The 25,470-nt window shown below is 41.1% G+C and overlaps 1 protein-coding gene and 1 long non-coding RNA gene across 5 annotated transcripts in view; one reads left to right on the top strand and one right to left on the bottom strand.

Moving 5' to 3' along the window:
- LOC132404535 (uncharacterized) overlaps window positions 1–1,375 on the bottom strand; it is a 79,172-nt gene extending 77,797 nt beyond the window's left edge. For all 4 annotated transcript variants that reach the window (XR_009515559.1, XR_009515556.1, XR_009515558.1 and 1 more), the window contains exon 1: window positions 1,253–1,375. This is a non-coding gene — a long non-coding RNA (uncharacterized LOC132404535). The remainder of the gene's footprint in view (window positions 1–1,252) is intronic.
- Window positions 1,376–2,159: 784 nt separating this feature from the next.
- Window positions 2,160–25,470, top strand: part of cfap299 (cilia and flagella associated protein 299) — a 616,657-nt gene continuing 593,346 nt past the window's right edge. Inside the window, exon 1 of the mRNA XM_059988714.1 lies at window positions 2,160–2,391. Within this exon, the coding sequence (XP_059844697.1) occupies window positions 2,278–2,391 (114 nt within the window). The 5' untranslated portion in view covers window positions 2,160–2,277. The remainder of the gene's footprint in view (window positions 2,392–25,470) is intronic.

Raw genomic sequence — 25,470 nt, 5'->3', positions numbered from 1 at the left:
ATAGTCATATCAGAATGGAAATGGGACGTGCAATTAAAATGTGTGGCCACTGGGAGATCCTGCTTTCTCTGGCAGACAGAGGAACACCACCTTATATTCCGTCTAGGTAGCCTCCAACCTGATGGCATGAACATTGATTTCTCTAACTTCCATTAATGCCCCTCCTGCCCTTCCTACTCCAGCCTTTCTTTCTTTCTTTTTCTTTCTTTCTTTATTATTCCCTTTTTTTCCCCTCTCTCTACCCCTCTCACAATCACTCCTTGCCTGCTCTCCATCTCCCTTTGGTGCTCCCCTCTTCCTTTCTTTCTCCTGAGGCCTCCCATCCCATGATCCTTTCCCTTCTCCAGCTGTGAATCCCTTTTGCCAATCAACTTTCCAGCTCTTAGCTTCATCTCTCCCTCTCCTGTCTTCTATCATTTCAGATTTCCCCCTCCCCCTCTCAAATCTCTTACTATCTTTTCTTCCAGTTAGTCCTGACGAAGGATCTCAACCTGAAACATCGACTGTACTTCTTCCTATAGATGCTGCCTGGCCTGCTGCTTTCCACCAACATTTTGTGTGCGTTGCTTGAATTTCCAGCATCTGCAGATTTCCTTTTGTTTGCGTTTATCTCTTCATTCATTGAGAATTAGCAATTTTATCTCAGATGGCAGAAATTGGAAGTACAGAATCTGAATCAGGTTTATTATCACCGGCATGTGTCGAAAAATTTGTTAACTTAGCAGCAGATTTGTTAACTTTTGCAGTTCAATGCAATATTAAATTTAGAAGAAAAATGTAAAATAGTAATAGTAATAATAATAAATATTACTTATTCCGTATACTTTATACAGTATATGTATATTGAATAGATTAAATATCGGGCAAAAACAGAAATACTATATATTTTTAAAAAGTGAGGTAGTGTCCAAGGGTTCAATGCCCATTTAGGAATCAGATCGCAGAGGGGAAGAAGCTGTTCCTGAATCACTGAGTGTGTACCTTCTACCTGATGGTAGCAGTAAGGAAAGGGCATGCCCTGGGTGCTGGAGATCCATAATAATGGACGCTGCCTTTCTGAGACACCACTCTTTGGAGATGTCCTGGGTACTTTGTAGGCTAGTGCCCAAGGTGGAGGTGACTAGATTTACAACCTTCTGCAGCTTCTTTCGGTCCTGTGCAGTAGCCCCCCCATACCAGACAGTGATGCAGCCTGTCAGAATGCTCTCCACGGAACAACTATATAAGTTTTTGAGTGTATTTGTTGACATACCTAATCTCTACAAACTCCTAATAGCTGCTGTCTTGCCTTCTTTATAACTGCATCGATATGTTGGGACCAGGTTAGATCCTCAGAGCTCTTGACACCCAGGAACTTGAAACTGCTCACTCGCTCCACTTCTGAACCTTTGTGAGGATTGGTATGTGTTCCTTCGTCTTACCCTTCCTGAAGTCCACAATCAGCTCTTTTGTCTTACTGATGTTGAGTGCTGGGTTGTTGTCCTTGAATACTCCCGCTAGTTGGTTGGCACAGGTTTTCAGAGTCTTACCAGGTACTCCATCGGGACTTACTGCCATGTGAGGCTTCACTTTAAAGACAAGCTAACATCGGCCTCTAAGACAAGAGGTCACAAGGTCATCAGGTGCAGCAGGGATCTTCACAGCTGTAGTTGTGTTCTCCCTTTCAAAGCGGAAATAGAGGCGTTGAGTTCCTCTGATAGTGAAGCACCACTGCCATTCATGCTGTTGGGTTTCGCGTTGTAGGAAGTTATGTCTTGCCAGAGTTGTTGTACATCCGATGTCACCTCCAACCTCGTTCAAAATTGTCTCTTCGCCCTTCAAAACAGCCCTCCGCAAGTTTCACCGTTTATTCCAACTACAACCAAACTTCTGCCGTCAGCCCATCCTGCTCTCTAGGCGTTGCTGATGGGTAAACTGCCGTTCGTCACACATAATACCCAATAAAAAGGAAATGTTGAAATGGCATATGTTTACAGCACGAACAGTTATTCTGCCTATCAGGTCCATGATGTAAAATAACAGGCCACACCTTTCCCCAACAATCCACACTGTTCTGCTGAAAGGTGCTTCGCCTCCTGCACAGACGAAGTATGATCCAGAATATCTGCAACATTCTCCAGTTCCCAATACTTCCAGGCTGTCCCGTTTACTTTCTGGAACTCAGGTGCCGCTCCGCCCGCTCCCTGGCCCCCGCGGTCGGAGCCGAGTTCTGGGCCGGCCGGCCGGCCGCCGGAAGTCGCTGTTGCCGGGCGATAGCGTCGGCCCGGGATAAACAACATGGACGACGAGGAGCAGGGAGGCGCGGCAGTTGATAACATTGTCAACGAATTCGAGACCTACGAGAGCTTCCTGGACTCGCAGATCACTTCGCTGGATATGTACTACCTGGAGGTACGAACCAACGCCGCCGTTTGAAGAGAACGGACTCGGCCTGGCCAGGACTGCTCCCGCCCGCGGGAGCTGCGAGACGGTACAGATCAGCCTGGCCCGGCCTTGAGAGAAGTCTCTCAGTTGGTAACTGGCTGTGTGCCAAGTCTTGCTTATCCAGCACAAGATTGTGATTTCGACAGTAAATTCATAAATTGTAACTCCCGACACTGAACTATACTGGTTGCTGTTTCCAATCAAGGCTCCCACGTGCAGTCCTGTTACTAAACATTTATTAACTCCACACCGTATTCCAAATTCAACCGTAATTTCAACTCTGCATTATTGGAAACTAGAGTTGATTATAAGTATGAAACTTAAATATAATGTTATTTGGCTGCCAAGTATTACATCTTGATATGTAGTAAACTAGGCGGGACTTTCTGCTTGGAAAATGTGCAGTGATTAACCAGCCCAAGTAAAAGTGTGCCTACTACACAGCTGTGAACTTTCACTGGTGCTACAGATGGGGAATGTATCCTGTCGAAGGTCATTTAGGCTGAATGGCAAGTAACTGTCTAGCTACAGTTTACCATGAGTTTGTGAGATCCACCATTGCACATTACTTTGGCCACATTGGAGGTGATCTAGCTGCTGGACCTAGTGTTGATTCCAGAGGCAGGGCACAAACTTCTTGAGCTGACAGACCATTTGTATTAGGCCCCTCAACTTCAGTTCAAGTATAGCTGGCATTCACAAACCAGAGAAAATCTGCAGGTGCTGGAAATCTGAGCAAGACACACACAGAAAATGCTGGAGGGATTCAGCAGGCCAGGCAGCATCTTGTAAAAGAGTACAGTCGATAGTTCAGGCCAAAGCCCTTTGGCAGGATTGGAGAAAAATGCTGAGTAGCAGTAGATTTAAAAGGTGGAGGGAGTGAAGAGTGAAGCACTAGGTGATAGGTGAAACCTGGAGGAGGGAGGATGAAGTAAAGAGCTGGGAAGTTGATTGGTGAAAGAGACAGGAGGCCATGGAAGAAAGAAAAAGGGAGAGGAGCACCAGAGGGAGGTGATGGGTAGGCAAGGAGATAAGATGAGAGAGGGAAAAGGGGGAAAGGGTGGGTTGTGGGGACATTACCAGAAGTTTGAGAAATCAATGTTCATGCCATCACATTGGAGGCTACCAAAATGGAATATAAGGTGTTGTTCCTCCAATCTGAGTGTGGCCCCATCATGACAGTGAGGAGACCATGGATGGACATATGGGGATGGGAAATGGAATTAAGATGGGCGGCCACTGGGAGATCTCAATTCCTCTGGCGGACAGAGTGCCAATGCTCGGCGAAGTGGTCTGCCAATCTACATGGAGTCTCACCAATATACAGGAGGTCATACCAGAAGCTCTGAACATGGTACATGACCCCAACAGATTCACAGGTGATGTGTCGCCTCAATTAGAAGGACTATTTAGAGCCCTGAATGGTAGTGAGGGAGAAGGTGTAGGGGTAGGTGTAGCACTTGTTCTGCTTGCAAGTATAAGTGCCAGGAGGAAGATCAGTGGGGAGGGAAGAATGGACAAGAGAGTCGTGTAGGGAGTCATCCATGCGGAAAGCAATAAGTGGGGAGGGAGGGAAAGACGTGCTTGGTGGTGGGATCCCGTTGGTGGTGGAAGTTTTGGAGAATTATGTGTGGACACGGAGGCTAGTAAGGTAGTAGGTGAGGACATGAGGAAACCTATCCCTGGTAGGATGGCAGGAGGATGAGATAAGAGCAGACGTGTGTGAAATGGAAGTGATGCGGTTGAGAGCAGTGTTGATATTGGAGGAAGGAAAGCTCCTTTCTTTGGTAAAAGGAGGACATCTCCTTCGTTCTGAAATGAAAAGCCTCATCCCAAGAGCAGATGCAGCAGAGACAGAGGAATTGAGAGAAGGGGATGGTGTTTTACAAGTAGCAGGGTGGGACAAGGTATAGTTCAGAAAGCTGTGAGAGTTCATGGGTTTATAATAGACATCAGTGGATAAGTTGTCTCCTGAGATAAAGACAGTGAGATCGAGAAACCCCTCCTCCACCATCAACGTTGCCCTGGTGTAGAGAGACAGAGAGACAGAATACTAACAAAGAAACATATAAACTGTAAATTGCAGAAATGTAGGAAATGTCCAGCATTAGTTTCAAAAAAAGAAAATAAACTACCCATGTATAACCTACAACAGAACTGATGCGGAGAAAGAAACACATACAACATGCTGGAGGAACTCAGCAAGTCAGGCAGTATCTATGGAGGAGAAAAAAACAGTCAACTTTTTGGACTAAGACCCATCATCAGAACTAGAAAGGAAAGGGAAGAGGCCAGAATAAGAAGGTGGGAGAAGAGTAAGAGTAGAAGTTGGTAGGTGATAGGTAAGGGAGAAGGTGGGTGGGTGGTGGAGGTGAGATCTAGTGAGAAGCTTGAAGACGATAGATGGAAAAGGCTGAAAAATGAGGAGTCTGATAAGAGAGGACAGTGGACCAAGGAAGAGGGGCATCAGAGGGAGTTGATGACAGGTGATGAAAAGGGAAGATATAAGAGGGGAGCCAGAATGGGGAACTGCAAAAGAAAGAAGGGGAAGGTGGGAGAAATTACTGTAACTTAAAGACATCAATGTTCATGTCGTCAAGTTGGTGGCCATCCAGGCAGAACATGAGGTGTTGCTCCATCAACTTGAGAGTGGCCACATCATGGTAGTAGAAGAGGCCATGGTCTGACATATGGGAAGGGGAAGTAGAACTAAGATCAGTTGTCACTAGGAAATTCCACCTGTTTTGGCAAATGGAGTGAATATGCTCATCAAGGAGTCTTCCACTGTTTGTCAGGATTTAGTGATATAGAGGAAGCCACACTTGGAGCACCAGGTGTAGTAGATGACCCCAAAAAACTCCTAGGTGAAGTGTTATCTCTCTTGAAAGGACTTTTTTGGGCCCTGAATGTTGGTGAGGGAGGTCAAAGGGCAGGTGTAATACTTGTCCCACTGCTAGGGTTATGTGCCAGGAGGGAAATCAGTGGGTTAGGGATGAATGGACAAGAGACACACAGAGCATGCAATCCCTGTGGAAATGATGGTGGTGGGAGAAGAATAGTGGTTGGATCCCATTGAAGATGGTGGAAGTGTGGTGAATGGTGTGCTGGATGTGGAGACTTATGGGATTTAGGTAAGAATCAGTAGATTCTTGCATGGTTCCAGAGGAATAGAAAATTGCTAATGTCAAGAAGGGAGGGATGCAGAAGAAAAGAAATTGTAGACCAGTTAGCCTGACCTCAATGGATGGGAAGATGTTGGAGTTGGTTGTTAAGGATGTGGTTTTGGAGGTACTTGATGAAATAGGCCAAAGTCAGCATGGTTCCTTTAAGGGAAAATGTTGCGTGACAAATCTGATGGAATTTTTTGAGGAAATAACAAGCATGATAGACAAAGGAAAATCAGTGGATGTGGTGTCCCTGGATTTTCAGAAGGCCTTTAACAAAGTGCCGTACATGAAACTGTTCAACAGTTTGAGAGCCCCTGGTATTACAGGAAATGTACTAGTATGGATAGAGCATTGATTGTTTGACAGGAGGTAAAGATTGGGAATAAAGAGAACATTTTCTGATTGGCTGCCAGTGACTAGTGGTGTTCCACAGAGATCAGTGTTGGGACCGTTTCTTTTTACATTGTATGTCAATAATTTGGGTGATGGAAATGATGGGATTGTAGCTAAGTTTAGGGACTTTTGGAAGTAGGTGGAGGGGTAGGTGGTCTTAAAGAAGCAGGGAGGCTATAAAATGTCTTAGATAGGTTAGGAGAGTGTGCAAAGAAGTGGCAGATGGAATACAGTGTAGTGAAATGTGTGTTAATGAAGTTTGGTAGAAGGAATAAAAGCATAGACTATTTTCCAAATGAGGAGAAAAAAAAAATTGGAGATGTAAAGGGACTTGGGAGTCTTTGTGTAGGATTCCCTGAAGATTAGTTTGCAGGTTGAGTCAGGTGGTGAGGAAGGCACATGCAGTGTCAGCATTCATTTTAAGAGGAACAGAGAAAAAAGCAAGGATGTAATGCTGAGACTATTAGGCCCTGTTGAAGCCTCACTTAGACTATTATGAACAGTTTTGGGCCCCTCATCTAAGAAAGGATGTGCTGATAATAGAGAGGGTTCACGAGAATGATTCCAGGAATGAAAGGCATATGGTAAAGGAGCAATTGATGGCTTTGAGCCTTTTACTCACTGGAATTTACAAGATTGAGAGGGCGATCTCATTGAAACCTATTGAACGTTGAAAGGCCTAGATAGAGTGGATGTGGAGAGGATATGGCCTATGATAGGGGAGTCCAGGAACAGAAAGCACTGCCTCAAAATAGAAGGGCCTCCATTTAAAATGAAGATGAGGAGGAATTTCTTTAGCCAGAGGGAGGTGAATCTGTGGAATTCATTGCTACAGGCAGCTGTGAAGGCTTGGTCATTGGGTGTATTTAAGTCGGAGATTGATAGGTTCTTGTTTGAAGGTTATGGGGAGAAGGCAGGAGAATGGGGCTGAGAGGCAATTGGATCAGCCATGATGAAATGGGGAGCAGATTCAGTGGGCAAATAGCCCAATTCTGCTGCTATGTCTTATGGTAAGGACAAGGGGAACTCTATACCTTTTATAGTGATAGGAAAATGGGGTGAGATCAGTTGTTCAGGAAATGGAGGGAATGAGAGTGAGGGCAGCATTGATGGCAGATGAAGGGAAACCCTTTTCTTTAAAGAAGGAAGACATCTCAGCTATCTGATCTGCTGAGTGGTGCTTTGCTCTGGATTTCCAGCATCTGCAGAATCTGTAATGTTTGTTAGAGTCTTTGGGTGTGAGGTCTCAAGATCAGCCAAAAGCTTAAAAGTTAAACCCAGCCTTGAGACTAGGATAGATGACAGGTTGCAACCAACCTCTTTCTTCCTTGTGTTACGAACCCCATAACTGGGTATCTTACCAGCAAAGATAGGAGTATCCATTGAAGTCTGATGATACTATTTTTAATAGTATTTATTAGTAAAAATACACAAAAATAATATCAATGCAAATATACAGATAATATACGTCATCAATACTAAACCTAAAAGTGTGGGTATAATAATAATCAATAAGAAATAAGCTCTATCGTTGTCTAGGGGATAATGAATTGTCTGATGGAAATATAAAGTTCAGTTCAGTTCAGGCAGGCTGTGGTAGTTGTTGATCACTGTGTTGCAATTGTTGGAGAGAGAGAGAGAGAGAGAGAGTAACAGCTATTGACTTGCCAACTTTCCTTTTACGATCTTGATCCGTCAATGTGTTACTGTTGTAGCCATTCACGTATGACCCCTCCGTCCTTGAGCTACACCGTTCCGTGGAGAACTCATCACCCAGGCAAGGGTGGACACACACACAAGCCCCCACCGGTCTCGTAGCGTCTCTCCTGGTGCGTCTGAGGGGTGCTCCCCAGACCCTACTTTTATCCCCACTCACGGAGTCTCAGGTGTCAATCAGGTTGGGATGATGCAATCCCTCAACCAGACCACTCTGGTTGCCCCCTGAGGGGTTTCAATGAATAGAACAGTACTCAATACCCAATTCCTTATCCAAGAGACAATAGCAGTAATCAGTGGTTCCGTTCAGCTTTTGTTAGGAGGAGACATTCCACCTTTGTGTATCCCTGCGTTGTCTCTCTCTCATTGCTGACATGAGCTGTTTATCTCTCTCATTTCCTGGGTATCAGACCCGAAATAATAGAGGTTTTGCCATTCTCAAAAGGGGGGGGGGGGCGACTTTGCACCCTTCTGCCCATCAGAGTTGCTCCTCATTCGTTACACTTGTCCATATTTTGACTATAGAATGACTGATACAAATTCTTACTTGTTTTGGCAGATTAAAATAGTTGAATTAGTTCACAAATATTATGAGTAACCATATAACAATTACAGCACGGAAACAGGCCATCTTGGCCCTTCTAGTCCGTGCCGACACTTGCACTCACCTAGTCCCACTGGCCCGCACTCAGCCCATAACCCTCCGTTCCTTTCCTGTCCATATACCTATCCAATTTTACTTTAAATGACAATACTGAACCTGCCTCTACCATTTCTACTGGAAGCTCATTCCACACAGCTACCACTCTCTAAGAAAAGAAATTCCCCCTTGTGTTACTGTTTATGCCTTAAAAGTTTACTCCTTAAACTTTTGCCCCCTAACTCTCATGTCATGTCCTTTTGTTTGAATCTCCCCTACTCTCAATGGAAAATGCCTATCCATGTCAACTCAATCTATCCCCCTCATTATTTTAAGTACCTCTATCAAGTCCCCACTCAACCTTTTACGCTCCAAAGGATAAAGACCTAACTTGTTCAGCCTTTAAAAGCCCTGTAACTTAGGTGCTGAAACCCAGGTAACATTCTAGTAAATCTTCTCTGTACTCTATTTTGTTGACATCTTTCCTATAATTCAATGACCAGAACTGTACACAATACTCCAAATTCAGCCTTACCAATGCCTTGTACAATTTTAACATTACATCCCAACTCCTATACTCAATGCTCTGATTTATAAAGGCCAACATACCAAAAGCTTTCTTCACCACCCTATCCACGTGAGATTCCACCTTCAGGGAACTATGCACCATTATTTCTAGATCACTCTATTCTACTGCATTCTTCAATGCCCTACCATTTACGATGTATGTCCTATTTGGATTATTACTACCAAAATGTAGCAGCTCACATTTAACAGCATTAAGCTCCATCTGCCATTGTTCAGCCCACTCTTCTAACTGGCCTAAATCTCTCTGCAAGCTTTGAAAACCTACTTCATTATCCTCAACGCCACCTACCTTAGTATCATCTGCACATTTACTAATCCAATTTACCACTCCATCATCCAGATCATTAATGTATATGACAAACAACATTGGACACAATACAGATCCCTGAGGCACACCACTAGTCACTGGCCTCCAACCTGACAAACAGTTATCCACCACTACTCTCTGGCATCTCCCATCTAGCCACTGTTGAATCCTTAAATACTTTGATAAAGTAACTGTTTATCAAAATGATTTTCTTAAAATTAATCTCAACACAGAACACCTTTCATGTGGCCTCAAATAAATAAGATTAACATTCTAAATTTATTTGGCTTAATTAGATTTGATATGAGAAAAGAAACAAAAGCAAATTACAGCTTCTCGCTGAAACCCACAGTTAAATGGACTGTCCAGTGCATTTTAAAATGATTGCCCAACTCTTTGATGTTTTTGCAACTCAAAGCAAAATTAGCACATATCTGCTTAGGGTCAATGGATACTCAGTTTAAATATTGTTGATTATATTAGTGAAGAAGCCTAGAAGTAGGACTAGAAATCTTTGAAAATGTTGTACTTGACCTCAGCATAAGAGGCACAAGATGCCTGGCATATTTTATGATACTGTGAGTAGACTTGTGAAGCAGGTGCCCAGGATGATGAGAAGGAGCAGTAGGAGAAAAGCAACATACCTGTAGCCAACACAACAAGAGTGCCAAATCTTCTCTCTGGGACTGATTCATTTACAGTGTGGAATATCTCTTTACAGAAGCTTCCCCAAACCTGGGACTTGTACTTTAAGGCCCAAGATACTTTATTGGGTTACATTAAATTTTGCAAATGAAATTCCATCCTTCACAGAGCTCTAATGAAAGGCAGACTCTGGAGATAATTGGACATTTTGCTTATTATGTAGCCTTTTTTAAGGAGTAAACTTTTAATGATATTCAGCAGAGGATCAGGTAATGTGTCTCCTCCAGGGAAACTTCCATGGGACACCTTTTCTTACTATGAGTTATGAAATTATACAATGATCCAAAGTGTACAATTTGTTACCAATTGTAATGTACTATAGATTTGAAATTTGTGTGTTTGTTTTAAATCAGTCTTGCCAGCGGAACCTGGAGAGAGGTACTGTCAACAGTACTCTGAGAAAATTATCTGCAGTAATGGTGGAGATCATTGCAGCTATGTTTTTCCAAGGATAATATCATTGAGACAAAGATCCGTGAGAATCAGCTCCAACAGAATGAACACTGTGTTTTGTTATCTCTACTCCCTATTCTTTAAACAATTTTAAACTTTAAAAGTTCAAAGTTAATTTTATTTCAAAGTACTTATTTGTCCCCATATACAACCCTGAGATTCATTTTCCTATGGGCATACTCGCATACTCTGCAAATCTATAGAATAGTAACTAGAGGAGGATCAATGAAAGATCAACCAGAGTGCGGAAGACATCAAACTGTGCAAATACAAATATAAATAAATAGCAATAAATAACAAGAACATGAGATAATGAGATAGAGAGTCCTTAACATTAGATCATTGGTTGTAGGAACATTTCAATGATGGGGCAATTGAGTGCAGTTATCCAATTTTATTCAAGAGCCAGATTGTTGAGGGATAGTACTGTTTTTGAACCTGGTGGTATGAGTCCTGAGGCTCTTGTACCATCTACCTGATAGCAGCACTGAGAAGAGAGCATGACCAAGGTGGTGAGCATCTCTGAGGTTGGATGCTGCTTTCCTATGACAGCTTTTCATGTACAGTGCCCAAAAATGTATTCATGCACGTTGGAAGTTTTCATGCTTTATTGTTTTACAACATTGAATCACAGTGGATTTAATTTGGCTTTTTTGACACTGATCCACAGAAAAAGATGCGTTCTTGTCAAGGTGAAAACAGATCTCCACAAAGTGATCTAAATTAAGTACAAATATAAAACAAAACATAATTGATTGCATAAATTTTCAGCCACTTCATGTCAGTTTTCAGTAGATGTACCTCTGGCAGCAGTTGCATCGATGAGTCTGTGTGGAAAGTTCATGTTCAGCTTTGCACATTTGGACACTACAATTTATCCCCATTCTTCTTTACAAAACTGCTCAAGCTCTGCCAGACTGCATGAGGGTTGTCAGTGAAGAGCCCTTTTTAAGTCCTGTCACAGATTCTCAATAGGATTGAGGTCTGGACACAGCCACTCCAGGACATTAACTTATAAGCCATTACTTTGGCTTTATGCTTGGGGTTATTGTCTGGCTGGAAAAAGTTTTCTCCCAGGTCACAGTTATCTTGCAGACTGCATTAGGTTTTCCTGCAGGATTTCCCTATATTTTGCTGCATTCATTTTATCCTCTACCTTGACAAGCCTTGCAGGGCTTGCTGCAGCCCCACAGGATGATATATCCACCAGCATGCTTCACGGTAGGATGGTATGCTTTTGGTGATGTGTGGTGTTTGGCTAATGCCAAGCATCACATTTAGTCTGATGACCGAGAAGCTCAATGTTGGATTCATCAGACTATAGAACCTTCTTCCAGCTGACTTAAGAGTTTCCCATATGCCTTCTGGCATGATTTCCTGTGGGTTTTTCTTTCAACAGTGGCTTTCACTTAGCAACTCCCCCATAAAGCTATGCTGGTGAAGCACCTGGGCAACAGTTGTATGCACAGTCTCTTCCATCTCAGCCACTGAAGCTTGTAACTCCTCCAGAGTTGTTAAAGTTGTCTTGGTGGCTTCCCTCCCTAGCTTCCTTCTTGCATGGTCACTCTTTTTTGAGGATGGCCTGCTCAAAGCAGATTTACAGCTGTACCATATTCTTTCCATTTCTTTGATTGACAACTACTCCAACGCATATTCAGTGTCTTGGAAATTTTCTTGGATCCACCTCGTGACTTGTGCTTTTCAATAAACCTTTTTGCAGGGTTGCTTGAAGTGTTCTTTTGTCTTCATGGTGTAGTTTTTGCCAAGATACTGACTCAAACAGCTGGACCTTTCAGATACAGGTGTATTCAAGTCAAGTCAAGTCAAGTCACTTCCATTGTCATTTCGACCATAACTGCTATGTACAGTACGTAGTAAGAATGAGACAATGTTTTTCAGGACCATGGTGTTACATGACACAGTACAAAAATGACTGAGCTACGTAAAAAAAACAACACAGAGAGAAAAAATACAACTACACTAGACTACAGACCTATCCAGGACTGCATAAAGTGCACAAAAACAGTGCAGGCATTACAATAAATAATAAACAGGACAATAGGGCAGTAAGGTGTCAGTCCAGGCTTTGGGTATTGAGGAGTCTGATAGCTTGGGGGAAGAAACTGTTACATAGTCTGGTCATGAGAGCCCGAATGCTTTGGTGCCTTTTCCCAGACGGCAGGATGGAGAAGAGTTTGTATGAGGGGTCAATTGTAACACCTTGACTTCTCACTAGTCTCCAAAAACCGATCTCCATTTAACTAGTTAGGTGACTTCTAAAACCCATTTACTGCACCAGTTATGATATGGTGTGTGATTAAAGGGGGTGAGAAATTATACGATCAATTATTTTATCTCACTTTATAGAGATCTGTTTTCACTTTGACATAAAAGAGTTTTTCTGTTGATCGGTGTCAAAAAAAGCCAAACTAAATCTACTGTGATTCAATGTTGTAAAACAATAAAACATGAAAACTTACAAAGGGGTGAATACTTTTTATAGGCACTGTAGATGTTCTCAATGATTGGGAGGGCTTTATCCATGATGTACTGGGCTGAATCCACTACCTTTTGTGGGATTTTCCTTTCAAAGTGATTGGCGTGTCCATATCATGCTGTGATGGCCAATTTTAATATTGTGCAACAAGCATAAAATGCTGGGGTTGCTCAACAGATCAGGCAACACATCTGGAGAGGAATAAACAGTCAATGATTTGGGCTGAGACTCTTCATTAAGACTGGAAAGGAAGGGGTGAGAAGCCAGAATAAGGAAGTGGGGGGGGGAGAGGGGAAGGAGTACAAGCTGACAAGAACATATCCCGGAACACTTCCTGGAATTTGTTCTGGGAACATGAGTCTAGAACATACCCTACTTGATCAGGTAAACTCACCATCACTTGTACTTTCTGAGGAGGCTAAAGTGAGGTAGACCATGCGCATTAATACTCATTATTGTACAAATGTGTAGTAATGTGCTGCATCACGCATGGTACAAAAGCTGCACTGCAGCAACAGGAGTTCTCTTCAACAGGTAGTCAAAACTGCCCAGTGCATCATCAGATCCAGCCTATCTCCCATCAAGGATATTATATGCAGAAAGAGGCCAGTGATATCATGAAGTATCCCACCAACTTTGATCAAGGACTGTTTGTTCCACTCCTGTCAGTGAGTGACCCAAAACAGTTGATCTCAACAAGCAGCAAGGCTGATCAACACATCCACCCTCTAACCCACCCCACCACCACTACTTTATCTCCTGTCAGAGTCTGTCTATGTATGGGGGACAAAGAAATGGCAGATGAACTTAATGGTGTCTTTGCATCAGGCTTCACAGTGGAAGACTGGAGCAGTGTGCCTGAGGTCCGTGAGTGTCAGGGAGCAGGAGTGAGTGTCAGTGCTATTACAGTGCTAGGCAGATTCAAAGGTCTTAAGGTAGGTAAGTCACCTGGACCAGATGGACTACATCCTAGAGTTCTGAGAGAGGTTGCTGAGGAAAAAACGGATGCATTGGTCCTGATCGTTCAAGAATCACTTGATTCTGGCATGGTCCCAGAGGAATGGAAAATAGCAAATGTCACTCCACTCTTTTTTTTGTAATTTATTTTTTTTTATTGAAATTCATCATCAAGCAAACATTTCCATAAGATGTATTTAAGACATTGTACATATATATCATATAATCATATATATCACAAATCTCCACAAAATATTTATCTGAGGTAGACACTTATAGAAAAGAGTGGAGAGGAAAAAACAAGCAAAAGAAAAGAACTATGTACAAGTAGGGAGTGATCCTTTTTTTTACAACAGATTCATTGATTTGTGAGAATAAAATCAGGCCTATGAGGCATTATGTAGTTAAACCATTTTTCACAGTATGAAACAAATTGTTCCAGCTTATGATTAACAGATGCTGTTATCTTCTCCATTTTGTAAATGTCCACTGTAATTTCCATCCATGCATTTAAAATTGGGCTGTCCGGTGATAACCATTTCCTAGTAAGAGTCTTTTTACGAGCCACCAACAGTATATTTATTAAATATTTATCTCTTTTCAACCATTCTTGAGATATCTATCCAAAATATATAGTCTTACTCTCTCAGGGTATTTCATATTTAAAGATGTCTTGTAGGGCATTGTCTATCCCTCTCCAATAGTTTTTGATAACAGGGCAGTCCCAAAAATATGATAATTATTTGCATTTTGATTTCCACAATTTCTCCAGCAATCAGGGAGGTTACTATCAAAATGGGATTTCTGAGAGGGTGTAATAAAATATCTTATCAAGTTTTTCCATCCAAACCCCCTCCATTTCTGTGAACTGGTACACTTCCATTGATACCTCCATATTGTTGTCCATTCTTTCTGAGATATAATTATCCCTCCTTCCTTTTCCCATTTTGTTTTAATGTATGAAGTCGAATGTGTTTTAAGATTTGACATCCCCTTATACATGCTTGAAATGATTCTACTACCATCATCTGAATTATATGCTTTTCTAAAGAGCTCTATCAAGCATTTACTTGCCTTGGTTACATTTTTAAGCGTCTTATTAACATATTGTCACATCTGTAAATACCGATAAAAATCTTGCTTTTCTAATAAGTGTTTCTCTTTAAGCATTTCAAAACTGAACAGTGTTCCTTCTTTCATTATGTTGCAAAGAACTGTTATTCCTTTAGCTGTCTAGTCCTTAAATCTAGCATCCAATTTATTTGGTGTAAAATCTGAGTCATATGCACACCATTTAAGAATTGTAGTATCTCCCTCTGCATTATATTCTTTTATAGTAGTTTTCCATATTTTAAGAGTCAATTTCACCCATGGGTTATCAATAGTATTTATGTACCTTCGCAGGTTGTTATCAGGCAAAATTGCTTGTATGGGGATGGGAAGTACCCGCTCTTCAATGTTTTTCCATTGAGCATCTTATGATGGGTTGCACCAACATGTCACAGCTCTCAACTGTGCTGCAAAATAATAATCTCTAAGAGAAGGTAGGCCCCATCCCCCCTTTTCCTTTGCTAATTGCAAAGTTTTGAGACAAACTCTAGGCCTTTTACCCTGCCAAATATACCTTGATAATATCTTGTTCCATTCATTGAATTGATTTTGATTAATCTCTATTGGTAGGGTCTGTAAGAGGTATAACAGTCTGGGCAGTATATTCATTTTAATAGACTCAATCCTTGAACTGAGACTGAAAAAAGGAATCAGGTTCCTTCTTGCTACATCTTCCTTAATTTTTTTGTGTAAAGGCTGATAATTACATTCTGATAATTTTGCCAAATCTTTTGGCATAATGCTGCCCAAATATTTGAAAGACTCTGTGTGCTATGCCCAGGGGTATCTACTTTCAATTTCTCTTGGTGGGCTATAGTAATATGAAAATAATTGTGTTTTATCTATGCTGATCTTGTATCCTGATAATTGACCATATTGTTCAAAGGATTGCATCAATTTAGGTAAAGAGTATGTTGGTTGCCCTAAATAGATCAAAATGTCATCTGCATAACAAGCCAATTTATACTCTGTCCCTTTAATAGTAATTCCCCTGATATCTTCATTTTGTCTGATGTATTGAGCTAATGGTTCCAGATATAATGCGAAGAGTAGTGATTACCATGCACAACCCTGTCTCATGCCCCTTTCTAGGGTAAGACTATTTGATAAATATCCATTGATTTTAATTCTAGCAGTAGGATTGTCATACAGTGTCTGTATATTTTTAATAATTGTGTCTTAGAAACCAGATCTATGTAAAACTCTGTAAAGAAAAGTCCAATTAACCGAATCAAATGCTTTTTCAGCATCCACGCTTATCATTATTGCTTTGGTTTTATTTTTTTGTATATGATCCATAATATGAAGTGTCCTTTGTATATTGTGTTGTGTCTGGCGTTGTCATATAAAACCTGTCTGATTGTTATGTATCAGTTTGGGTAGAAACTCCTGTAATCGTTTAGCCATGATGGAGGTAAATAATCTATAATCTACATTAAGAACTGATATTGGTCTAAATGACCTGCATTCCATTTTATCCTTGCCTTCTTTCGGTATAGCTGAGATTATCGCTTCCTTCCAACTGGGTGGCATTTGTGCCTTTTTTAGAGTCCAGTTTAGTGTGGGAAGTAAAACAGGAATTAACTCATTTTTAAATTCTTTGTACCACTCAGCCGTACACCCATCTGATCCTGATGACTTGCTTAATTTAAGCCTACTAATTGCAGCTTTTAATTCAACTTCATTTATGTCAGCAGTCATTGTTCTATTTTGTTCTTCGCTTAAAGTGGGTAACTCTAGAGAATTCAAGAAGGTGTCAATTTGGATTATGCTTCCCCCTGGAACTTTGGAATATAGAGTGTTGTAAAACACTTCAAAAGCTTCTTGAATTTCACTTAGCTTATTTTTTTTTATAATTTTCGTTCTTGGTTCCCTAATTCTATGAATTGTATTTTCTGCTATCTTTTTTTCCAGTTTCCACACCAGTATTTTCATAGATTTTGATCCACTTTCATAATATCTCTGTTTCAGTAACATTAATTTTTTCCTGATATCTTGCAGAGCCAAACTATTAATTTCATTCCTAATTCTTTTGATTTCCCCTAATGTATCCTGTACCAAATTCAATTTGTGTTTTTTCTCTAGTTCTTTCAGCCTATTTTGTAATTCCTTTAATGTTTTATTCCTTATTTTTTTCTTATACGAAGATGTCACTATAATTTTCCCTCTTAAGACTACCTTCAGAGTATCCCAGAAAATGGGAGATGAAACCTCTCCATTATCATTAAATTCTAAGTAGAGAACAATTTCTTTTTTAATTTAAGATGTACAAAAAGGCTGGATGAACTCAACAGGTTGGGCAGCATCCGTTGAAAGGAGCAGTCAATGTTTCGGGCTGAGACCCTTCCCCACAGCATCTGCAGTGTACTGTGTGCTCTTTTTAAATTTGTTTGTTAAAGCATGGATCACTGAGTAGACTTGAATTTAGTTTCCAAATAGTATTCTTTGGTTGTAGGTCAAAATCAACAGATAAATACATAGGTGCATGGTCACTTACATCTATTGTCCCAATTCCACGTGTCTTTATTTTGTCTTTTTCTTTTCCAAATGTTATGAAATAGTCTATTCTTGTATATACAGAATGGGGAACAGAAAAATGAGTGCAATCCCTTCTGTCGGGGAAAAGGTCCCTCTATATATCTATTAAACCAACATCCTCAAAAAGTGTATTAACTTGCTTATGTAAAGATTTTGTTTCATAGGTTTTTCTATTGGAAGAGTCTAAGTTCGGTTGTAATTGTAAATTTATGTCTCCCCCACATATCAGGAGACATTCTGTTTCTGTTACCATAATATCAGTAATTTTCTGAAAGATACCAATATCACTTCCTGGGGGTGCGTATACACTCAATAGAGTAACTGAATTTCTGTGTACATTCCCCCTTACCAGAATATATCTGCCCTCTTTATCTCCCATTTCGAATACTTTTTCAAAATTTAGCTTACTTGAGATAAGAATAGCAACTCCTCTCCTATGTCCTGATTTATATGAGGAAAAAAAAACAAATTAGTGAAGCCCATTCTCTTTAGTTTTTTATGCTCATTATCACTTAAATGAGTTTCCTGTAAATATACTACATGGGCTTGTTCTTTTTTCATTTTGGATAAAATTCTATTGCGTTTGATTGGATTTAATAGCCCATTGACAATAAAAGAAATTAATTTTACCTTGTCCTTAGCCATCTGTATTTATCTGTCAATGTATCATTGAAATTACAAACTATAGAATAAAACTTAATCGATCTACTCCCTGAACAAATAAAAACCAAGAAATGCAAATAATAACACAAATGGCAATGAATGTGTGATTCCAAGGCTGAGGTCTCTAGTAGATGACCCTGCGTTGAGCTAGAGGAAATGTCTAGCTGTGGGGGATAACCCCTTCTACTTGTGAGTTGAGGGCTCCCATTGCAGTATTCATAAAAGTCAGTGAACAAATTCGTTACACAGAAAAGATTTCCCTGTGTACTGCTATATATATATAGTTACGTATTCAGGCAACAATAAATATATGAGTTCGGCAAGGGTTTCTTATAACAAACAACACGTTTATTAAACACAGAAAACAAACCCCCCAGAAGTAAACAAACACTACCGTAACCGGAAACAGCTGCTGAGCGGCAGCCCAAACAGTTCTTAAAGTGATATTCCAAAAGCAGTTCTTAAAAGTGGTATTGCCAAAAGTTCGATATGCTCACAGTCCATTTAAAAGGAGAGACTTTATAGGACGATTTAGGTTCTCTTTCACGTTGCTTGCTCCGATCCCCGACGTCGAACTTCTCACGAAGAATTTACGAAACAGAACGGCTTAAAGGCACTGACCTTTCCTTCCACACTACCCTCAATCCTTTCTAGTTAAACCTAGGGATTAACACGAAGATAGTCAACAAAATCCTTCCAAATAAGGATCAAACAAAGGTCGCCCCTGTTTCACCGTAGAAAGCGATTCTCCTCGATCTTTAACTTCCAACTTCCAATCTTCACTCTCCACTGTCTCGAACTAACAGGATCATAAAGAACCAGCTGGCAATGACCTCTTAAACTTTAGGCATTAAATAAAAACTTCATCCTTCAACTAAACTGCGTCATCACTTAAAACATGTAGTGGCATGAAGTCAACCTGGCAAATCCAGCCACGAACTGCCCCTCCTCACAGGGTGGGGTCTACCTTTTATAACCTGTAAAAAAAAACCCGCCACATGATCTCTACTGGTGGGAAAATGACGTCACCACCATCACAAGACCATCACCTCAAGACCAGTACAGCTTCAACCCCAGTCACATGACAAGGGCACCACTGTCATGTGTCACGAGTACGTAACAATATATACACACACCCCACACATACAGACACATACACACACACACACACACACACACACACACACACACACACACACACACACACATATATACATATATATTACATACATACACATATATGCACACATATACAAACGTTTGTATATGTATTTTCATTTTGGTGGGGATAAAGGAGTAGGTGAGTGAATAAAGAATAACAACTAAGTAATATAAAATCCACATTATAATAAGTATTTCTCGAGATAGGTATATTACCGTCTACTTTTGCTTCCGTTTAGCTTCTCAACATTTTTAAAATTAGCCAAACCTTATGGCTCTTCTGAAGGGGGTGAGGACTGTCTTTGGAAAACTCCCGGTCTCTTCCTGATAGACTTCTCTTGGCCTCCTCCCATCTCCTGCCTTCTCGATTCTCGCACTATTTCCCAAGCAGAGTGGGATAATTCCTCAGCCAGGTTTTTCCTCTGTTTGGTCACGCTGACGGGCAACCCTCTGGCCTTCATATCTGTAGTCACCTCTTCCACTGTCTGGTACAACCGCAACCATCTTCATAAAACACTCAAAGTTCAGCAGGGTACGGAGTTTGATATCTAATTTTTTTTTGCTTTAGTACTCGCTTTACTTCAGAGTATTCTTTATGTTTCTGCAGGACCGCAGGGTGGGGATGTAATCTTGGTCGAAATATATTACTTTATCGTCTAAAAACACTCTCTTCTTACCCCAGGCCCTCCGTAGAATCTCCACCTTGGTGCTGTACCGAAGGAATTTAATTATTATTGAACGTGGCTTATCTTGGGTAGACTTCGGGACTAATGCTCGATGTGTCCTCTCGATTTCCAGCTCCATAGTTGAGGGAAGCTCCAGCACGTCCCACAACAACTTTCCGACAAACTCCATCATAGACGAACCCTCCGCTTCTTTGGGAACGTTGTAGATTCTGATATTTTTCTGCCGTGATCTTCCCTCCAGGTCAAGCAGTTTACCTTCTTGGTGATTTAATATTTTTATTGTCTTACTCAGTGTTCGTTCAATGTTTTGAATGCAATCTCCCACCTTCTCAATTTGAGTCTCTGCCTCCGCTATGCTTTGATTGACGTTGGCGAGCTCTGACTTAATATCATGTAGCTGCTGCTTTATTTCTTTTTGAAACTCCCTTATCTCTTTCAGGATTTCGATCATATTCACTGCTTTGCCTGAACAAACCCAGCGTCCGCCTCTCTAGCACGCAATTGGGTAGGAGACCTGCTTGCTGCACTCCTCTCAGCCACAGGCTCTGCAGTGTTGTTTTTTAAATTTCCATTCTTTTGCCCCATTCTTGCCCCTCTTTTCAGTTCAAATATTTTTTGAAAAATACTATATTTGATGGGTTAATGGGGCTTAACACACGTTTTTCTGGAGGAGCTAGTGACTTAAGCTGCCATTCTCAATGATGACATCACCGGAATCCCATCACTCCACTCTTTAAGAAGGGAGGAAGGCAAAAGAAAGGAAGATAGACCAGTTAGCCTAACCTCAGTGGTTAGGAAAGTGTTGGAGTCTATTATTAAGGATGAGGTTTTGGGGTACTTGGAGACTAGTGATAAACTAAGTCAAAGTCAGCATGGTTTCTGTCAAGGGAAATCTTGCTTGACAAATCTGTTAGAGTTTTTCAAGGAAGTAACAAGCAGGGTGGACAGAGGAGAGGCAGTGGCTGTCATTTACTTAGATTTTCAGAAGGCATTTGATAATGTGCCACTCATGAGGCAGCTTTACAGGATAAAATCCTATGGCATTCCAGGAAAGATACTAGAATGAATAGAAGAATGGCTGACAGGCAGGAGGCAGCAAAAGGGAATAAAAGGGGCTTTTCTGGTTGGCAGCCAGTGACTAGTGTTCCTCAGGGGTCAGTATTGGTACTGCTACTTTTCACATTGTTTATCAAAGATTTGGTACAATGCAATTAATGGCCTTGTGGCAAAGTTCGTGGATGATGTGAAGACAGGTGGAGGAGCAGTGAGTGCTGAGGAAGCAATGTGATTGCAGCTGGACATAGAGAAATTGGAAGAATGGGCAAAAAAAGTGCCAGATGGAATACAGTGTTAGGAAATGTATGATAATGCACTTTGGTAAAAGGAACAATAGTGCAGACTATTATCTAAATGGGGAGAAGGTTTAGAGGGACTTAGGATTCCTCGTGCAAGTCTCCCAGAAGCTTAATTTACAAGTTGAGTCTGTGATAAAGAAGGCAAATGCAATGTTGGCATTTATTTCAAGGGGAATAGAGTATAAAAGCAAGGAAATAATTTCAATAAGTTTGGGCTCCATATCTCAGAAAGGATGTGTTGTCATTGGAGAGAGTCCAGAGGAGGTTTGTGAGGATTCTGGGAGTGAAGGGGTTAACATATGAGGTGCAGTTGGCAGCTTTGGGCCTGTACTCACTGGAATTTAGGTGAGTGTTGGGGAATCTCTTTGAAACCTATCAGATGTTGAAAGGACTAAATAGGGTGGATGTGGAGAGAACGTTTCCTCTGGTGGGACTATCCAGAACCTGAGGGCACAGCCTCAAAAGTGAGGGGCGACCTTTTAGAACAGAGGTAAGGGGAAATTTCTTTAGCCAGAGAGTAGTGAATCTGTAGAATGCTCTGCCACAGACTGCAGTGGAGGCCAATTCCATGGGTATATTTAAGGCAGAGTTTGATAGATTCCTGATTGGTCAGGGTATCAACAGATATAGTGAGAAGGCAGGTGCATGGGGTTGAGTGAGATCCAGGATCAGCCATGATGGAATGGCAGAGCAGACTCTATGGGCTGAATGGCCTAATTCTGTTCCTGTGGCTTATGGTCTTATACCTTTTCTGTATTCTTTGCAATTGATCTTTAAACACCCTCCACATGTCTACTGTAGACTTGCCAGAAAAAAAGGTGCTCCTAATGAGCTCTTCTTAGTTTCTGCCTAATTCCCTTGTAATTTTCCCTACTCCAATTTAAAGTTCCCCTGCAAGGACCTTGCCTATTCTTATCTATAGCTATCCTGAAAGTTAAGGAATTGTGGTCACTGTTCCCTAACTGCTTACTCACTAAAAGGTCAGTCAACTGGTCAGGCTCATTACCCAATACCAGGTCTAGAATAGCCCCTCCTCTCGTTGGACTATCCACACATTGATTTTATAAACCTTCCCGGATATATTTAACAAATTCTGCCCCATCTAAACCCCTTGCACTAAGAAGGTCCCAGTCTATATTAGGGAAGTTGAAATCCCCCATGACAACAATCCTATTATCTTTACACATTTCCTTAATCTGATTATATACCTGTTCTTCAATGTCCTGGTGGCTATTGGGAATCTGGAATACAATCCCGTCAGTGTGATTGCACCCTTTCTGATCTCTACCCAAGCTGACTCATTGTCTGAACCCTCCATTATGTCTCCCCTGAGTGCAGCTGTGATATCGTTGCTGATCTTTTACCTTTTCTCTTTTACCACTTCCTCTATCCTTCCAAAACTTTGAAAACCTGGTACCCATTCACCCATTCCTGCCCCTCTCACAACTAAGTTTCTGTTATGAAGACAACATTATAGTTCCATGTAGTGATCCATGCTCTGTTCATCACCTTTACCCATAATGCTTCTAGCATTAAAATATACTGGTCATTTTGCCTCTCCACTTAGGCCTGATTCAGGGTTTCAACCCAAAATGTTGACATTTCCTTTCCTCCCATAAATGCTGCTCAATCTGCTGAATTCATCCAACATATTGTTGTTTCACATTGCAACCCTATAATTTCTTGTGTTTCTCTGTAATTTCTTTTGCCATTAACTGTGATTAAGGGGTAATTTTGTGGTAGCCAGTTTACCAACCAGCACGTGTTAGGGATGTGGGAGTAAGCCAGACCACCCAGAGGATGTGCAAATTCTGCACAGACAGCACATGAGATGATTGAACCCAGATCCTTAAAGCTGTGAAGTGGTGGTACTAACTGCTATATCATTGTGGCATATTTAATCCTTTGAGTCTTTCACACAAGATTTAATCACAGATTTAAAATTACTCTGCTATCTGGAAGTTTGCCTCCAAGAAGAATATCATCCAGACATAAATATATTAATATTCTCAGTGCCATTCAATCTAAAACCTGGAACTACCTGCAAAACAATGTTGTGAAAATATCAACATTGTAAAGGCTCTAATGGTTCAAGAATGTTGCTGATCAGCATTTTCTCAAGGATAATTTGTCATGCATTAAATATCAATCTTGTCAGCAATGCCCACATCTCAAGGAAAAAGAAGAAAACTGTAACAGCTTATACCTAGAGGATTCCACACTTCCACCACTCTATACCCAAAGAAGTTTACATCCTTTTTTCGGTTCAGTAAAATGTGATTTTAGTTCGTAAGTTTATTTGTCTGCCTTGTTTAAAAACAAAAATTGATACATTTGACCCAGCTCCAATTTAAACAACATTATGGAGGTTAACATACAGGCACACTTTCTAGAAGTGAACCATACAATTTCTAATAGAACCATCCAGATTTGCACATCTCCTGACACCTAGCTATACAGCTTTCAGAGAATGGCATCCAACCCTTGAAGTGCACTCTACCCGTGGCAGCTACTTAGCAGCAACACACACCTTGGGTGTGAAAAAGTGGATGCTACAGTGAAAGGGAACTGGCTTCCACAGATGTAAATAGACAGAGTTGCAAATCAACAATATATAAATCAGAAAGAAGGTCCAAATGTGAAGGGAATAATGTGGGATGACATGCAGGAAACCATCAGACCTGTTGTGACGAGCTTGAGAGGAGACAGTTACAGTACACTCTTGCAGGAGTGAGGATTTCCACACAGTGCAGTACTGAAAGAAATTTCATGTTCTTGTAAGTCATTTCATAATGATCCACCTATTATATCTGCTCTCCTAGCTGATTATTGGTGCAAAGTGCTGGTGTTAAGGATTGCAATGCGGACAGGATCATTTGATCGGAGTTTTTCTTTCTAGGGCCTTGAAGAACATTTTCTCTTCATGAAGGTCAAGGTTATATTGACTCTCAAATTCATTGCTTTTTCCAAGTGGCCACTGTAGCTCTCTGCCATTTCTTCCAATTTACTGCATAACAGATGTTACCCAGAGACTGTGTTAACAAAGCAATGTCTAGCTTTGCCTAATGTCTAAGCAATGCCTTGCTTAGCTGGATGAGAAAATGTGGATGCCGAGTCTAATTGTCACCACTTCCTTGTTCCCCTTGCTGCTTGTGCTGTTAAATCTGTCTACTGGCCCCTATGGTCTACACTCCAGGCTTGTTTCTCTGCTTATCTGGCAGCGGCTGCTGTTGTCAATTGACAATGTTGGGTAACATGTAACAGGCAATAGTGGTTTCCACACTTACAGGCATGTACCCTTAGAGCAGTGGTTTCCAGCCCTTTTTATGCCATAAGTGCTTTGGAAAAGATAGGACTGCAAATATATGCCCATGTGACATAGAAGGAGAATTAGGCCATTGAGTCTGCTCTGCTGTTCCATCGTGGCTGATTTATTTCCCTCTCAACCCCATTCTCCCACCTTCTCTCCATAACCTTTGATGCCATGATTAATCGAGAACGCATCAAGCTCAGCTTTAAATATACCCAATGACTTGGCCTCCACAGCCATTTGTAGCAATGAATTCCACAGATTAACCGACCTCTGGCTAAAGCAATTCCTCCTCATCTCATTTGTAAGGGATGTCCTACTCTGAGGCTGTGCCCTCTGATCCCAGTCACTCCTTGGAATCATCCTCTTCAAGACCCTTCTACCTAGACCTGTTGGTATTTGGTAGGTTTCAGTGAGATCTCCCTTTATTTTTCTAAACTCCAAGTAATACAGGCACAGAGTCATCATATGTTAGCTTTTATATTCTTGGGATCTTTCTCGTGGGAATAAACCCATGGAACCCCTCCAATGCGAGCACATACTTTCTTAGATATGATTCCAAAATTGCTCACAATACTCCAAATGTGATCTGACCTTTGCCTTCTAAAGCCTCAGCATTACATCCTTGCTCTTGCGTTCAGGACCTCTAGAACTCAATGCTAACATAGTGTTTGCCTTCCTTGCGACCGACTCAGCCTGTAAGTTGACCTTTAGGGAATCCTGAACTAGGCCTTCCAAGTCCCTTTGCACCTCCAGTTTCAGAATTTGCTCAGTTTTGAAAATTGTCTGTGCCTTTATTC

Source organism: Hypanus sabinus, chromosome 14 (genome assembly GCF_030144855.1).
Source record: "Hypanus sabinus isolate sHypSab1 chromosome 14, sHypSab1.hap1, whole genome shotgun sequence".
Taxonomy (NCBI): Eukaryota; Metazoa; Chordata; class Chondrichthyes; order Myliobatiformes; family Dasyatidae; genus Hypanus; species Hypanus sabinus.
The sequence above is the reverse complement of the archived record's forward strand: the minus strand, read 5'-3'. Positions and strand labels throughout refer to the sequence as shown.